Source organism: Eschscholzia californica, unplaced genomic scaffold (genome assembly GCF_041429995.1).
Source record: "Eschscholzia californica isolate CP2 unplaced genomic scaffold, dmEscCali1.0.p SCAF_2, whole genome shotgun sequence".
Lineage (NCBI taxonomy): Eukaryota > Viridiplantae > Streptophyta > Magnoliopsida > Ranunculales > Papaveraceae > Eschscholzia > Eschscholzia californica.
The window spans coordinates 5,219,526-5,238,027 of NW_028238309.1; the positions used below are offsets into that span (position 1 = coordinate 5,219,526).

Sequence of the window (18,502 nt, forward strand, 5' to 3'; positions counted from 1 at the left end):
CTTTCATGATTTCATCAACCACGGTACCCGAAACTTATGGTCCAAGTTCCCTATTTTAAACATGGATCAGTATCACATGACTTGTCTTTGGACATTTTAGCTAACATCACTGTCCAATCTACTTTAAATGCTAAAATATACATAGAATCTTCCTCTGTTTGTGGTTTTTGTTTGTTATATTGAACAAACATTTGGACAACTAAGTCATTTCGTATTTCATATCTTTGATACATCACGAAAATGTGATAAACACGATAACCGTCTAAATTCAGTCATTAATGAAGGAGATTTAAAGCCCAACAACATGAAAGAGGTCTAAAACCCGACAAATTTATAACATTGTTTATACTTTTAATAACTGAAGTTGAATAAATCATGGATTTCACCTCTTTAGGAGGATGAAACTTAAGATCTTGAGGGTTTTGAAGTATATGTCAGCACTTTCAACCATTTGGGCAAGCAAGTATAGACAGGGGCGGCCCGTGACCAAAGCCACCAAAGCGGCCGCTTTGGGCCCCAAATAATCAAGGGCCTCATGTTTCCTATTTACTACGTAACTTTCGAAAAAAATAATTATATTTTAAACTAATTTCAAGCATAATTTAAGGCGTAGCTGAGTGGTAAAGAGTTCAAATTTGGATAAGAGGTCAAGGGTTTGATTCCTATCGACTGCATTGTTTAAATTCTATTTAATTTTTTCTAATATCCAGTGTATGGGGCCTCAATTTTTAGTTTCGCTTAGGGCCTCCGATATACTTGGGCTGGCCCTGAGTATGGACTACAAAATCATCAGGGTTTTTTGGGCTTACCCCCTCGTCAGTAATTGGTAATTGAGTTTACCCCCCTCAATAATGGATAATTGAGCTTACCCCCTTGGACTTACTATTAGTGACAAAAACACAAAGGCTATGTTTGACGTACGTGAAATAATTACCACTACCAAGAACACCTATTCTTCAATATGATTCATATTAGGGATTCTACTTCATTTTATTGTTTGATTTGGTCAGGAATATGATTAGTAAAGATTGATTTTGTTCATATATTATTTACTTTCTGATTTTATTATCACATACCAAACATATCCTTAGTAGTTTTGACAAAAAATCTAAATTCAAGGGGGTAAGCTCAATTACCAATTATTGAAGGGAGTAAACTCAATTACCAATTAATTTTGAGGGGGTAAGCTCAAAAAACCTAAATCATTATTATATACTTATTTCTATTATTTTATTGTAACTCTCAACTAGTGGTGCATATCAGGTTGGGTCAGGCTTCATGCGGGGTTGGGTGGTTGAACCTTAAATTTCGATCCAGTACGAGAGCGGACTTGCTGAACCCCAGACTAGGGTTGGGACTGTTTGTGCCGAATTGGGAGGACACGATTAGGCTGGTCCCTCAGTAAAATAAAATTTCTGATTTCTTTTATAGAGTTTCAAATTTTTCTTTACATTTTGTTATGGAAAAGGAAAAATAATTTAGACATGAATTGTTATAGTGGTACTTATTAAGGTCGATCTGAAAAAAACAAAGAGACATGAATACTTGTAACATAAATCATCAGTGTCTAAGAAAAATGAAAAGACAAAAATACTTATACTTATAAGGTAAATATATGATCGAACTCAATATTATAAGTGTCTGGAGAAAAAGAAGCTGAAATGGGAGGCAACCACATCAGCTCCTGCCTATCGCAGATCTCCTTATCTAAGGCACTTATAAGTTTTGGTTATTGATTCGCTTTGTTAGCGTCCTTTTCTACTTCAATAACAAAAAAAACAAAAACATCTTTGTATTAAAATCGACGTCTTAGATCAGTAAGAGTTCGAACTTTTGTCCATCTTAAGAAATTAAACATTACTTTCTTGAGGTATTTATCCTTTTCATTTTCCTTGTTGAAGTTGATACGTTTATCTTGTCGTAGCTAATAAAAACTATCAATGCGAACTTTAAGCAGTGTAAAACTTAACCACCATAAGCTTACAAGTAATATTTTTTCCTCGAATGGGTATTCTAATCACCCATTTGGCATGTGGGTTTGCGTTTATGTTAAATGGCCAAAAAGCTCTTTTTTTTTTTTGTTACAACAACAAGATTCATGTTCTGATTTTCTTTAAACAAAAAAAAATGAAAACCCTCAAAGTTTGGCTACTTTAGCAAGAATGAGTTGGGGTGCTTATAAAATCTCCCTCAGAATCGGCAGGAATCCAGTTGGAGGCATTGTATTTCTTTTCATTTCAGATTACCTAAGATGTGAGTGTATATAACAAAAAATGGTGAGTGGATTTAAAATTCTCCCCAGAGGGAATTTCGAGTGTCAACAACTCTTTCTATATTTTGGGCTAAGGGATGGATTTGTGTGGGGTTCGTAAAAACTCGCTGTGCTCATAAAACTCCCACTGGTGTCCCTTTATGGGCACTGTTGAAGTACTTAATCCCAAAACTTTATCCATGAAGAGAAATAGAGAGAGAGGAAATAATTTTAGGGAAAATGAATTGGGAATTCCCTGAAGTATACTCTCAAGTGTACTCCCCCTCACAGGACAAGGCCATTTTAGTCTTTTCAGTATGACAAAAATTGTGAAACGACCAAAATGACCGTGTCACTGTGAAGGGGAGTATACTTGAGAGTATGTCCAGGGAGTCCCCCTATAGTTGTAAATAAAAAATGAAAATGTTCACAAATCACCATTGATACATTTTGCTAGGTTATGATACTCGCTTACTTTCTCTCTCTAAGTCTTACATGTGTAAAAGCCTAGCCAAATTTATTTAAGAATGCTGATATTTTAGACTCATATTTTAGATAATGAGTCTAGGTCATTTTTAAAAGTGACGAAGTAGTTTTCCACGGAGGTAGAGTTAAAATTGAAGTAAGTTGTTATTATTCAACTTAGGGCTGATGTGAAATTTTATTAATCGATGCAGAAAGCATTGTCTTTCTTTCACCAAAAAAAGAGACCATAGTCTTTGAGTGTAGATTTTGTGGGGTATTACCCAATAATAAAAGAATTTTTGGGCTTATAGTCCAAAAAACGGGTCCTAATAGTAGATATAATCCTCTCTAATCCTATAAAGGGTTTTAAAACCAAAAAAATAATATAAATGGATATCTAGTCCATTTGGTCTCATCTAGAGAGAAACACAAATCTCTAGAATAAATATTATTTCATAATCCCTAATCTAACCTTTCCATATTTTATAACTGATTTATCTTCGAAATCTATGCATATCTTTTTCCATATTTATCTCTCGTATTTCTCTCCAATCATGTTTCTATTCAAAGTAAGGATATCTTCATTATTATCTCCCATATTTCTCTCCAATCATGTTTCTATTCAAAGTAAGAATATCTTCATTATTTTCAGTAAAGGAAACTCTTTATTTGATCTCTCTAAAACCGATTTAGTTGACAAACCTCCATTAAACTCAGAAAATCTTCTTCTTCTACATTATATTGTTGTTCAAATTCATCATTTATCAGGTTTAATACTTTCGAAATCTTTATAAACACCATTGTTAATATCTAATATTTCTTCTTATAACTAAAACCCTAATTATTTCGCTCTATTATAAAACGTATTAGATTTATGATACATATCTTTAAGATCTGTTTACTAATTCATTAACTTCAAATGTATGATGTTTATTTTCTCTCTCTAAAATTTTCATAACTGTTTAAGATCTTTATGTTTATTCCTTATTCAATGATTCATAACTAAACCCCTAAAATTTTCATAACTGTTTAAGATCTTTATGTTTATTCCTTATTCTATGATTCCTTCAAAGTTAGTATGTTATGTTTGCATCCAGTGATAATATCATATTTCTTTAGATCTATGTTTAATCTTCTGTTGTTTGTGATATTTCGTGAGATCAGATTATCAATCATCAATCGAATGTTTGATGTTTATTTTCTTTCTCTCTCTTAAAATTTCATTTATGTTTTTGATCTTGATGTTTAATCCTTCAACTCGAGTTTGACATTATTGCAATCAATCATCATAGCAGATATCTTTAGATTTGTAATTTAAGCTTAATGATATTCTCATTTTTTTTTCTTCAGATCTGGTTTTCAATCCGTACGGATTTATGAAACATTTGTTCTTTCGTACGGTTACTCGTAACAGAATTTACAGTACATGTACTTTATCGTAAATTACCACAATTTATAGTAAATTATGGGTAATTTATAGAACATTACCCGTGCTTTAACACCAAAACAGTACTCATTTCATTAGTAGAAATACTTCGCTTTACTATCAAATCTCGTGTACTTTGCAATAAAGTATATATAATTTACGTATATCTTCATGTTCTTACCATTATGCATATAATTTACGTATAAGTGCACATAAATTGTGTATTATTTATTTACCATTACGTGTACTTTTCACCCAAAACAGTAGCCTTGATAAGTTTACCAAACTACTCAAAACCTTCAAATGTTGTCAAAATTTGACAAACATTATATATAATTTACGAAACTGTACATGTAGTTTATAATACAATATATGATTTTTTTTCTTTAATGTATGTGTATTTATGTGTGTAGATTTTATATACCAGATGAAATTTCAAAGAGAATCATCAAATCAAAGTGAGTCAAAAAAACTAATGAAGAGTACATGGATGGGCACCATTTTTGAACCAAAGAAGATTTTGTACTTTTTTTTTGTAACAGAATGTAAAGGATGTGTAATGTAAAAGAAATTATGTGTAAGTTATTGAACAAGACCCACATACATTTGATAAATGATGTTGTATACTTGACAAATGATGGTTTCCTCGTCATAAATAATACATAATTTACGTATTTGTTTCATAATTTGTATTCTATGTGTATTTATGTATGAGTAAAAACGAAAACATATGTTGCTTTAATGTTCCCAGAAAAATATACTATTTTCGAAACTGAAAGTTAAATGAGAGAAAGTGATATATATGTTTTGTATATTAACCCCCAAATCACGCTAAATTGATCCTAAAAAATATACTATTTCCAAATCTGAAAGTTAAGTGAGAGAAAATTGATTTGAATCGAAAAAAATTTACATAGTAAGAGAGAGAAAATTGATTTGGTTTCCAAATCTGTAAAGAGAGAGAAAATTGATTTGGTTCCCAAATCTGTAAAGAGAAAGAAAATTGATTTGGTTACGATTTTTGTTTTGAATTGATTTGGAAATAGATTTGCTTCCCAAAACGGTTAGAAGATAGAGAAAAATCAATTTCGGATTTATACGTTAGTTGCTTTAAATTCCCTAAATCACGCCCACATTAGAAACATTCCAAATTCACCCTGAAAAAATAAAAATCCCGTGATTTTTGTGGGAGGGACATGGACGGTAGTTCTCTCATAAAGAATGGGTTATTATGTCCATAATGTAAAAGGACTAAATATCCATGTTTTGGGAAGATTGGATCATAAACCTTTTTTGAATATTATTTTGGTCTATATACCCACGGACCCATAAAAAATACTATTACATGAATTCAACCTCAAAATTTCTAACTCTAATTATATTCTTTTTAACATTAGACTCACAGAGTCACTATATTTATTACATGACATATATACACCATGAATACATATTACGTAGTTAAATCATGAATTGAATAAGTTTTACGATTCTGACAGAATGCTCGGACACTCTTCCGATTGAGATTGAGTCAGGAGAGTAGCCGGACAGGAGGAGGTCATTTCTTCATTATCATAAAAGATATACCATGTAAAGATCCTTAAGACTATTAGACTCTAAAGTACTACCGTCATGTTTTTCATTTATTTTCTATATTATTTTGACCTATATAAAAATTACTCCAAACCAGTATGGGCGGATCCATTATAAAATGAGCGGGAAGAATGAATATAGACACAATGTGTCATTTGAAGGCAGCCACATTTGTGGGCGCAGGATAAGCTCAAATCTGTTCCCGAGAGATGGTGTTTTTGCCTGAGAGGACACGACATTGTTGCATATAAATATGGAGGATACTATTTTTAATTCATTAAAAGTTAGGGCCCAAATCTCACCCCCTTGTTGTTGTGAATAAAAACAAACATTTTATTATTAAAAAGAAAAGAATTTAAAGTATATGAGATTTCTTGTACGTCAACCATCCGACTAGAACTTGTTTGTATTCTGATAATCGAAAATGAGACAATTCTAGAAAGAGAAACTACAAAAATGACTCTATATCTGAAAAAATGGGCATCATCAAGCAAACTAAAATCTGAAGTGGATGGTCTGATTTTGTCCAGTATCTTAAAGAAATATATACATATATATATATATATATATATATATATATATATATATATATATATATATAGGTAAAATATGAATTTCAACTTATTTTTCAGTCAGATTTCGACAATATAATAAAAGTATTAGAAACCCTAACAGGACACCATAATTTATTTTTTTTGGTTGAAAGCAGGACACCGTAACATGCTATGCAAAAACAAACAAAAATAAATGCAAAAGAATAATAACAATATTAAAAGAGTTTTTAAGAGACCCAAAACAAAGGAGCGTGTGCTCGTATAGAAATTTTGACGTGCACTTAAAAAATGTCGTTCTCTACATTTTCCTCAAATATATAACGGTTTCCACAATCACAAGAAACATGGCTTCCCAAACTTGTGGCTATCTCATTTAAATAATGTAGATAATATGTTCTTTTCAAAACTATATTCTATCTTTTTCAATTCAATATCAATAGAGAAAGATAGAGAAGAAAATATGAATCCAAGAAGCAAGTATAGAGCCATTAAAATATAGTAGGAACTACTCACATGCACATATAGTATTTGTCAACGACCAATCCAAGTACAAGCAAACTTCTTATGAACAATATCACCAAACTAAGGGAGTCATGTTTGTGTCTCTCCCCCAACCATTAATTCCTTCCCATGCACGAATGCATGCACCCACACTTTATCCATTTGAAAAAAACCACCACTAGTCCATATAATCGAATAGTATTTATCTATGCCCCTTACATTTTATTGACTTTATTTTACACCGTCTCGGCTTTAGAATTCGTGAAGTAGATAAGTATTTATGTGCAATTCTGTTTGAAAAGAGAGTTAAGTCTAATAACTTTAACATGATACTAGAGTTAGTTTTAGTGATGGTCCCCGAATGCAAGAGATCGTCCATATAGGTCCGATAGGCTCTAACACTAGAGCTAGTATTTTAGTGGTAGATGGAGACTTCATATCCTTAGTGCCCTACATTGAGAGAGAATGTCAGAGTGACTCAAATCGTAATGTTGGGAGAGCTATTAGCACTATGATCAGAACGGCCCTGGACTTAGACGACCCATCACATAAGCATTTACATTATCTAGTTGACTAATAACATTCAACAAAAGTTACCTAAAATTATTCTCCCTTAGTTGACCATATCAAATTCTAACTATGGTAAAACTTGAACCAAATTACTTACTACAAACCTAAAATTTGGCAAATGAATAAGAACCAAAGAGGTTGTGTGACTAATCTCTCTCATTTTACGTAAATTCAACTAATCCCTAATTTTTCTTATACATTCACGTGTATATACACGTAAAATTACTATTGCACAATAGTAATACGATTAAAAGCTTTCATATAACTTAGCTTTCATATAAAATTACTAGTGCACAATAGTAATACAATTAAAAGCATTGATATAACTTAGCTTTCATATAACCCAAGTATTTTTGTATATTTATCTTGTCGGGAATGCTACGTTCCCCAAAGAATTTGACGGATGTTTCTTACGAAATGAGTGGCAACCCCTTTTTGAAAAATTGATCAAACGTGGGCCGTTAATCAAAAGTTTTCAAAAAGAGCTCGCCACTCATCCAGTAAGAAACATCCGATCAAATTCTGTAGGGGAACGTAGCATTCTCCTTATCTTTAGTACGGCGCCAACACATTAATATTTAAAAAGTAACATCAACCAATCAAAACATTGCGTCTAAATTGAATTATATCAAAATTCAAAAGTCCAAACCAAACTCACAAACCCCAAAATATTTCTCTATATATATAGATCTTCCCTCTATCCTTCTCTATCAAATAAACCTCCCCTCATACCCTCTATCTCTCTCTAACTTTCTCTCCCTAAAAATGGATCAAACAATTTCAATCAAGTCTTTGTTTATCATATTTTTTACTATCTTTTTTTCATTGTCAAAATCAAGAGTAAATTCATCATCACCAATACTTGAATATAATGTGGTGAATTTTGGTGCTAAATCTAATCCAAAAATAGATTCAACTATATCATTTTTAAATGCTTGGACAGCTGCTTGTGCCTCGTCATCTGCCAGCGTGGAAGCTATAATATACGTGCCACGTGGAAAATATCTTATACATCAAGCAGTATTTACTGGAAAATGTAGAAATAATCGTCATATTACATTTCAGATTGATGGGACTCTTTTGGCACCACGAGATTATAATGCAATCGGTAATAATGGAAAATGGATTGTGTTTGAATATGTGAGTGGTGTCTCAATTAAAGGTGGAATTCTTGATGGTCGTGGTATGCCTTTATGGGCTTGTAAACTTGCCGGTCGAAAATGTCCTGAGGGGGCCACAGTAAGTAGATATTCTTACACTTTGTTTACACCTTCATGTAAAATATCGATGGTTTTAATACGTTCCTCACAAAAACTCAATCAGAAAACATAAGAAAAAAAAATTAGGGTTTCTTGCGGAAGTTCACTACAGTCTGAGTGGAGATAGAAAAGAACTCAAATGTTGTTCTTTCAAAACTTTCAATTTTTTTTTTATAATTTAGTTTATAATTTTTTATAGCTTATACTGATGTCTTTATTGTTTATAATGCAGTCATTGTTATTTACGAATTCGAAAGATATCACAGTAAGCGGATTAACGTCGATAAACAGTCAGATGTTCAACATCGTTATAAACTTTTGTCAGAATGTTAAGGTCCATGGTGTAAATGTGAAATCTCCGGGAAATAGTCCTAATACAGACGGAATACATGTACAAGGATCTACGAATGTCGAAATAATCAAAGCTAACATTAATACGGGAGACGATTGCATCTCAATTGGCCCAGGAACTTCCAACCTTTGGATTGAACATATTTCTTGTGGACCAGGACATGGCATAAGGTTATTCATTTATCTAAGTTCTTCCATGTTTCATAAAATGAAAATAAATTCTTTTAGCCACAGTTTAAAACTGTTGTCTAAAGTTTTGATTTCTCCTTCAACTTTTCTGTTAGTAAATGTCAATACTGAAACTTTTTGTCTGTTTTTTTTACAGCATTGGTAGTCTTGGAAGGGAGCTAAATGAACCAGGGGTACACAATGTGACGATTAAAACCGTGGCCTTTAGTGGTACAGAGAACGGGGTAAGGATAAAATCATGGGGTAGACCAAGCCATGGTTTTGTTCAAGGGGTTTTATTCGAAGATGTAACAATGAATAATGTTAATAACCCGATTATAATTGATCAAAATTATTGTCCTCATAATGAAGATTGTCCTGATCAGGTATATATTTCACTTTCTTCCTTCTGGATTTAACATCTTAGAAATTTGACGATCGTCTAGCTAGTTGGTGATTTTATGTGCGAATTTTTTTTTCCGATGTGCAGACTTCAGGGGTGAAAATTAGTGGTGTGACATACCGGAATATTCGAGGAACTTCAGCAACAAAAATAGCTGTAGACTTCGATTGCAGTAAGAAACAACCGTGCCGAGACATAACAATGGAGAATGTCGATCTCACTTATAAAAATCAGCGTGCAATCTCTTCTTGTAATAATGCTGATGGGTCTGCAATTGGTGTTGTTGAGCCAACAAGTTGCTTGGAGAAAATTTAAAACTTTCGCCGACGCTTTTGATGGACAATGAAAAAAAATGTATTTAACTAATTTATCATATTTATAAGCATTTATGACTAGGCTGCTAATTAAAATCAAATGTTTAAAGATATATATGTTTATTTATGTTGCTAATTGCAACTATTGATTAATAGTAAATAAGAATGTTATTTGAATAAGATTTATGGAATCAAATCAGTCTTGATAATGTTGAATGGATGCCAACAGCTACTAGCATAGGTGTTGACTACCGTCACGAAATCCTTCGGTACCACTACCACCAACACCACCACCAGATTCGTGCTATCACCATTTTTAAGAATATGAGTATCTAAGTATGTTTGTGTTGATATATGTGGGACTATTTTCACAATTTTGAAATAAGACGGCCCTACAAAAATTTATATGTTTTGACCTAACTTAGATTATCCTACTATAACCTTGTCACATTTTTCTTTTTATTTTCAACAAAAAGTGAAAGAGAACCTAATTAACTATTATTTCTTGTTGCAAAGAACCTAATTAATTAGGCAAAGCAACATATACTTCTCTTTTACTCCATGTTCATAATTACTATACAGCATTGTTTTATTATTACCAAATTTCATGACTTATCCCCGGAAATAATTAACTGTTATAATTTTAAGATATTTTTAATTTATGTCCGATGACCGCTCATCCCCGCCAAATCTAGCTGGAGTATGTGTCCTAACAGAATTTATAGAGAGACGTATTTAATTGGAAGGCTACGACTCCTAATTGAAAAATAAAAGCTTACGTACATAATTCATAACACATATCTGAAAGACAAAAAAACAGCCTCAAATATGTAAGTTGTTATTCGTAGCTATTCGGATTATTTTGGCGTACACATAGTCATATATATTGACACATCATTTCAAAAAATATACTCCATCATATAGTATTGGGCATTTTTGCAATTTTTTTCGAACTTATAACCGTTTTCTGAAAACAAAACGAACACTACTTCTTGGGCTCAGTATTTATATATTATAATAACTTATCTTTTTTTTTTTGTTTGATACAGGGGATCACCTTGTTGCTGTATCAATTGGGACCTCTTATCGTTCAACAAAGAAAATACCAATCCTTACTATTTTGAAGCAAACTCCTTGTAAAACTCTTACCAAACTATGAGCCATGTTTCTATGAATGTGTCTCTAGCACTCTCCCTTTTCACTCCCATGCAAGAAACCATAAAACTATTGAGTAATCATCCTTTATAGAGCAAAGATACACGTTAGATTCGAGAATTATCACTTAACTTTTTCCGCTCAATTAATAAAGTAAAGGTACACGTACAACATGCAGATAAACATCTTATAGGAGAAGTATTGTATTTTACATATCTATAGAGTTCGACAATTTGAACCAGTAGCCATGGGATTAGTTGTCTACGAAACCAAAATTTTCCATTATTACTAATAATTGTTGATTAAAAAAATTCGAGACTGATGAAAAAGTCAAAATATACACTTCAAACCCAAGTCCTTCCTAGAATCCTTTTATTCCTCTGGAAATTAGCTCAAAACATCCTCCCTCTAAATAACTTAGTGAGTAGATTCATAAACCAAATCAATCTCAGATGTCCTCTCTGTAAGGAAGCGGATGAAACTACTATTCACTTTATACATGAATGCAGAGTCACAAAAGCTCTTGTTCAAGTGTTTAGCTCAACCCAACCGTTCGAGGGAGAACCCAGGTCCTTCATGGATTGGTTCAATGCTCTCAGAAACAAAGAGACAGAAGATAGCCACCCATTTTCTCTTACCATACTTGAAGCTTTATCTACTGTAATTTGACATCTTTGGAAGCATAGGTAGGTGTGATATCATTTTCAGGGAGAAACAATTAAACATGAACTTTCTTATCTCAACCATTAAAACCTTCATTCATCACCCATACAGTTTCTCTCACGACATATCAACCACCACATTTGAGCGGAAATATTTAGGGATGTCAACGGGGCGGGTTTGGTACGGTTCATCCCCTTCCCAACTCCGTCCCGTTAGCAAACGGGTTTTACCATTACCGTCCCAATAATTATTCGGGGTGGATATTCAATTACCATACCCGCCCCAATTAAAAATTGCTAAACCATTACCGTCCCGCCCTCGCTCCGTTTAATATATTTTGTTTCACAAAAGTTATTTTAGTTTGAAGTAACATAACAATCGTTAAACAAAATTTTATAAGATTTTGAGTATATCAATCATAAACACTACAACAACTTAAATAATATATAACGTAACATAGTTAAATTGATAATATAAGACTACATTTTTTGAAACATAATCTTAAATAAAACATATATTTAATATATTCGTACTAATCGGTTCGGGGCGGAGTTTACTATCTAATACCAAACCCACCCCGAACCCGATTATTTTTTTTAACTTCATACCAAACCCGAACCGTTTAATAAACGGGTCGGTAAAACCCGTTCCATTAGGGGCGGGTTTGGGAAAATACCCGCCGGTTCGGACCAAATTGCCACCCCTAGAAATATTCAGCAATGGAGTCCTCCACCTCAGGAACTAACCAAAATCAATTATGATGTCTCTTGGGATAAAACCACATTTCTTACCTATATTGCTATGGTTGTGCATGACTACACAGGTAATCAACTCGCAGAATCATCCCTCCTCTCCAGCAATAGATCAGTCGACGAAGGAGAGGGTAAAGCATGCCTCTATGGAGTGAAATGGGTTGAAGATCATGGTTTTAAGCGAGTGATTTTGGAAGGAGACTCAGTAAATGTTTGTAACTTTTTGAACCAAAGTAAAAAATTCTACTCACTTGTCTCTTTGACTCTTTCCACCTCGTGCCTGATTAGCAAACTTGAATTACCACAAATTAATAACTCTTCCGTTCTGTTAATTAGATTATGTTCGAAAAAAGCGTTGCTACAACGGAGAACAATCAATCGATAAAAATAGTAAAGAAAGTAAACAATCATCAAAAACTTAAGAGATTTACGTAGTTTGATTGATGATACCTATTCGACGACGAACAATGACGTGATGGTTTTCAGAAACCAATGTTTCACTTTATGTAACTCAATGGAAATCCATATTTAAGACACTTTCAACCAAAGTCAATTGCGCAAACACATATCCGAAAAGGCCCACTATAAGAATGATAGAACTGCTAGCCCTTGGAAGGAGATCCAATATAGAACAAGATCTAAACTTGATAACCTAAAGTCTGTGAAAAATTAACTTGCAGAAACTCTTTAATATCCAAAATGAACTATTAAAAGTACTTAAGAATGATCTTAGGACAAATTTCAGTCAAAGATATCTATGGGTTGTGTTTAAATACAAAATTCATTATTCCCCAATATTTATTGTTCCCCAAGAGTGTATAATTCATTCCGATATTTAATTGTAAGGATATAGACGATCATTTTCTTTCAACAACATGATTTATCGGCATCCATTCTTTCGAGTATCCGTCGTGCTTCTTCCTCTGTTGCAGGAACAACACTCCGAATGCTCATTCCATTTTTCATGGCCTCCGGGTTACGTACACTGAACGTGAAGTAGAATGTGTTTGATACCTGCTCCACATAATATATTCGAAAAACTTAATAACAAAACCATAGGAGAAGCAATCCTTGGGTTCATAAGAAAAATCTAAATGGGTTTTACTAGTACTAGTATAAGAGTTTTCTGAAGTCTCACCTCACTAGTTCTTAGTTCAGGTCTTGTAACATGAGCAACAACTTCAATGTTAATGAGAGGTTGATTTGGGTCGTCAAGTTCTGTGTATAAGACACATGCTTTGAAGCGTAAAAAGTCCCCTACATCCACCTGCATTTCCAAAATTCAAAACAACATCAATGTTATGAGTTTGTTTAACATGTTTGGACAAAGATCTAGAGAACCAAAAAAGCAATAATGAAGTAAACAAGCACACAAATAACAAGAGATTTACGAAGTTTGGATGTAAAATCTACTCCATGACGAACAATGATTTCTACTATGCATGAAGAATAAGATTACAAAGATTTCTCAGGGAGTTCAGAATATGTAACGAACTAAAACCTTCAGAAGCAGTCTCCACTGACTCTCTCTCAAATCCGAGAAAACATGATATACCCCCTACATTGGTAACCACCATTTATAAGACTAGGGCAAACATAAGGCCAACGAATCGGGATAAAAGTTTCAGCCCGGGGGCGTTAGTACTAACTAGGCGCTTCTTGGGTCGCTTCCCAGGTTAGATATCAACCCAATTCAAGGCACTATCAAGACAAGTATAACAACAAAATTTAAGCTTTGAAGTCGTAAAGACAGTACTCCTTAATATAACTTAATGATACTTGTAAAATGGGTGATATTAAATGAGGAGCTAGTTCCGGATCAAGGCGATAGTATTCAAATCAACCAATAATACATTAACTATTTAGCTTCTCGTTCTTCCTCTCTCATCCTTAGCAGGGACAGGACATGTGATGAACTGTGAACATGTGCTAAAAGACAGATGATTCTCTTTGACTTGTTCTTAATATCGTAAGTTTTCGTGATTACTGTTAAAGTGTAGAATTAGTTTCTTATAAATCATGATTAGGTCTGGATAACAAAAGTAATAACTAAGATTCCGGAAGTATAAGAACAAACATTTCTTTACAACATAAAATCATGTCGCATCAACTTCCGGTCTTACAGATTATTGCAAGATGCATATTGTTATATCATGTAATATTCGACATAAAACGAACGAGCATAAATTGAATTGAAAAGGATGGTTGTGGTTATAATAAACATTGGAATAGTCTATTCATTTGTATCGTAATAGACGTTGGAAGATTTGCCCATTTTTTAGGTTGTCTAATTGTCTTAGTTCATATGAAAAACATAATGCAAAATACTATATGAAGGCAAACAAATTATAGCAAATTAAGATATCTCTACAAGGATATCTCAAGTCTCGACATACCTAACCTAAGCAATTTATCATATAGGAATTGGGATAAGCCAAAGATTAAGTTTCCACTGAAATTGCCGCAAGTTCTTGGTTTAGGAAAGCAAAGAAACAAAAGGAGAAATAAAATGTAACCACCAACGATAATAACCATAAAGAAACAGAGCAAGATAGGTTACTCACAGGTCTTAAGAAATCGACATGATCAACTTCAAGGAAGCATGGTACCATGCCAGCAAAAGCATAAGCTGTTGAATAAGCTAATTCAAATGCTCTATGCATCAAAAACCCTCCAAAGATTCGGCCATGGATATTTCGCTGTTGTGGTTGACAAATCAAAGAGTTTTCAAGGCAAGTATCCTTAATGAGAATGCTATCTCTGTTTGCTAATGCTGGCATATCACAGAAGATCCTTCCTTCAGCCAGCAAGGTCTTGAGTCTCTCTGCCTCCCCACTATCGTCGAACTCCCTTTTGGGCTCTCCTTTCTTCTTCTTTCTCACTCTATCTCGTGCTCCCGCTTCTTCCCAGAGCCTCTTTTCTTGTTCTGATTCAGGTAAGAGCCGATTAACAGGAGAAGACTTACCCGTCTTAGAATCACGAGCTACGAATGTAAAGTTGGCTGTTAGAGCTACATCATCTGAAGATTGAGTACTCTCTGCAAGACAAAATTTCTATTTCAATCTAAAAGAACCCAAAAGTGGTAGAAGCAATGGAAGAATGACCATGGGTAATACAAGAATAAGCAACAACCAAGATAGCAAACAGAAATACCTAAAAATTAAAATAAATCACAAAACTATGAGCGATAATTATGGGTCGATGAAAGTACCTTCTGGAGTCTGAGTCACTTCTAGTTGAATCTCGATGGATGATCGTCCAACCCATGTAACAGCCCCGACTATTTTCAGGTCAGTGTCGACATGAATAGGTCTCCTTAAAACCATCTTATCAACAGAAGCAGTGACCAACAAGAGAGGTCTTGTTGTGCTAGCTTCATCAGCACAATGCTAATCCAAATCAAAACATAAAAATTAAGAAAGTCGAACTCTTTCCAACATCTTATCAGTTACTACATTAGAAAACTAACGAACTTGGCCCGTATAAGTGAGGGCCTGAGAAAACATAAATGAGCTTAGTTTTCTGCATGCCAAATTCCTCTAAATTCAGTCCTGACTTGGGAACCAAAGATTTGATTGAGCCCATTAGAGAACCTAAGCAATTATCAGTATTCAAGTTTAATCATCCAAATGAAAGCGAAGAAAATATTGTTTCAAGAACAATTGGCAAATAAGCTTCAATTGCTCGAACCAAAGATCTGAATCATGGGCACAAATATAAAAACAAATGTCACAATTGGAGGATACTAATAAAACCCCAAATTGTCGCCATTTGAGGACAATCATAATGACTAATCAATCCCTAACAAAACCTTAATAAATTTCATTATTACACCAAAAGAAACAAATTAAAACAAAACTCACTATATTCAAAACCCTTATCCTGAAACTACATTTCAAGCACTGCCAATCACAAACTACAACCCTAATAAACTTCTTTGGTTGACCAGTCCAAACAAATTAAACAGAATCTACTATTTTTATTCAAAACCTATATCCTCAAATTGCATTTCTAGCACTACCAACTAACCAAAATTCAATGAAGAGCAAAACCCATAATTCAGAAAGATAGAACTATCAAATCAAAACAAAGATAAGAAATAAAAAAATCCAGTTATGAAATACCTTAACAGAGATAGTACCAGCAAGTGCATCTAGGTCTTCCAGCAATTTCCCAATTCTAACACAATTCCAAGGATCTCTATACTGTTCTCTAAGTATATAATCAGAAGCAAAATTATAAACAATACTAGTCCTACTCTCTGATGGGGTTTTCTTTAGCAATTCATTTTCATTTTGGGGAGGATCATCTAATGATGATGATGATGGGTAAAAAAAACTTTGAAAAATACTATACCTAGCTTCCCATAAAGCATTAGTAACAGGGGAATGATAAGTTCCAGGCCATAAACTAAGTGGTTTTCTAATTGAACAACTTGCATCAATAGGTTTAGAATTCTCAAAAGGTGAAGATAAAGTTGAAACAACAGGAATTAGTTTCTCTTCTTCTTGATTTGAACCCATTTTTAAAAATGGGTTTTCAGTGTGAGAAGAGAAATTCTTGGTTTGGGTAGGTAAAATTGGGATTGGTTTTGATGAATCAAGAACTTGGGTAGTAAAATTTTGAGGAAAGGGTTGGTTTTGTGACAGAAAAGTTGGATGATTTTTAGTTGCGAAAAGTGTGGAAGGAAATCCATGGTGGGGTCGGATTAAAGAATTGGTGAAAAAGATTGGGTTTTTTGAACAATGTACAAGTTTCTTTGTGGATGATATCATGGCTGAAAATTGAAACAAAATTTAATATGAATTTAGTATGAAAAAAAACAATTCAGAATTCTTTAATGTGACTATGTTTTTTTTGTATCCATTGCCCCAAAATTCCCAAAACCAGGAGGCATAATGGCATTTAATCTTGAACGGTACATGATCAAATGAAATTGGGGGTATGATGGTGGGTGAGGATTAGCTCACCATAAATATGTCATTAATGGGGTAGATATTCCTAACATATGTCCTAAATTAGTGGGAAAATAACACTCGTCTATATTAGTTTCAGAATCGGTGAAAATTTTGAGTGAAAGGTTTTTAAATTCTTTCTTTCTGAATTTTATTTGACCATGGTCTTTTGTCGGGGTTCGATCTAGATAATGGTTGGACATACTATCACGATTGTAAACTATTCTTATTTTTGACGAATTTGTTTTTTTATTATTTTTTCCTCAACTGAAGAGATCAATTAATTTTTTTTTTGTTGAGGAAGAGATCAACTAATTAAGACATTGTTCAATCCTACTTGGTTTTCCTTTGGTTTTTTTGGCCAGCGCTTTGGGAAAGCTAAATAGTTTCCGGGGTGTGAAATTTTAAAGGGAATATGTAGAATTTTAGAAATTTTCGGGGGAAATAAATTTTAAGGGGAAATAAAAAAAAAACACTCCACCTCACCTCACTCTCTCTCACCACCTCACCTCTCTCTCTCTTCTCCGACAAGATCGCCGGCCGGAAAATTTTCCGGCTGGCGACCATTAAAAAAAAAAAATCACTCTTTTTCCCTCCTCTCTCTCTCTCTAAATTTTTTTTTCCTTCTCTCTCTCTCTAGATTTGTTCTAGAGAGAAAGAGAAGAAAAAAAAATTAGAGAGAGAGAGAGAGGAGGGAAAGGGAGTGAAATTTTTTTTTTTAAATGGTCGCCGGCCGGAAAATTTTCCTGCCGGCGACCTGTCGGAGAAGAGAGAGAGTGGTGGGGAGAGAGAAGATGAGGTGGAGAAAGAGAAGTGAGGTGGAGAGAGAGGGAGCTGAGGTGGAGAAGCTATTTTGCTTTCCCCCTAAATAAAATTGTCAAACAAAATTGACCAATTTTTTACCAAGTCTTCACACCCCGGAAACTATTTTGCTTTCCCCAAAGCGCTGACTTTTTTTTTTTTTTTTTTGAAATTGGTTTTGCTTTGGTTGATGGGACAAACAAATTAAAATACCTATTTGTTTTAAAACCCATCACTACCTCAAGACAGATTGTCATAACAAATAAAAATGCACTGGTAAAACTCGTAAACAACTTAGGCCATGTTTGATTCCCGGGAATCACA

The 18,502-nt window shown here is 33.6% G+C and overlaps 2 protein-coding genes across 3 annotated transcripts; one reads left to right on the forward strand and one right to left on the reverse strand.

Moving 5' to 3' along the window:
* The first annotated feature begins 8,085 nt into the window (after window positions 1-8,085).
* LOC147555560 (polygalacturonase-like) lies at window positions 8,086-10,011 on the forward strand. Its single transcript, XM_086663173.1, has 4 exons — window positions 8,086-8,596; window positions 8,849-9,138; window positions 9,293-9,521; window positions 9,626-10,011. Exons 1-4 carry the CDS (start codon window positions 8,123-8,125, stop codon window positions 9,851-9,853), a joined length of 1,221 nt encoding a protein of 406 aa, XP_086519299.1. The 5' UTR covers window positions 8,086-8,122; the 3' UTR covers window positions 9,854-10,011.
* Window positions 10,012-13,108: 3,097 nt separating this feature from the next.
* LOC147555561 (acyl-coenzyme A thioesterase 2, chloroplastic-like) lies at window positions 13,109-17,338 on the reverse strand. Of its 2 annotated transcripts, none has more exons than XR_015235076.1 (5): window positions 16,547-17,325; window positions 15,634-15,811; window positions 13,985-15,459; window positions 13,561-13,889; window positions 13,109-13,436 (listed from the first exon to the last, which is right to left on the reverse strand). XR_015235076.1 is itself a non-coding variant. In XM_086663666.1 (5 exons), the coding sequence occupies exons 1-5, from the start codon at window positions 17,195-17,197 to the stop codon at window positions 13,290-13,292; spliced, it is 1,578 nt and encodes a 525-aa protein (XP_086519792.1). In that variant the 5' UTR covers window positions 17,198-17,338; the 3' UTR covers window positions 13,109-13,289. The 2 variants fall into 2 exon arrangements, 1 of the variants encoding a protein (XP_086519792.1); XM_086663666.1 differs by having other exon boundaries at window positions 13,561-13,689; window positions 14,987-15,459; window positions 16,547-17,338.
* Window positions 17,339-18,502: the final 1,164 nt, after the last annotated feature.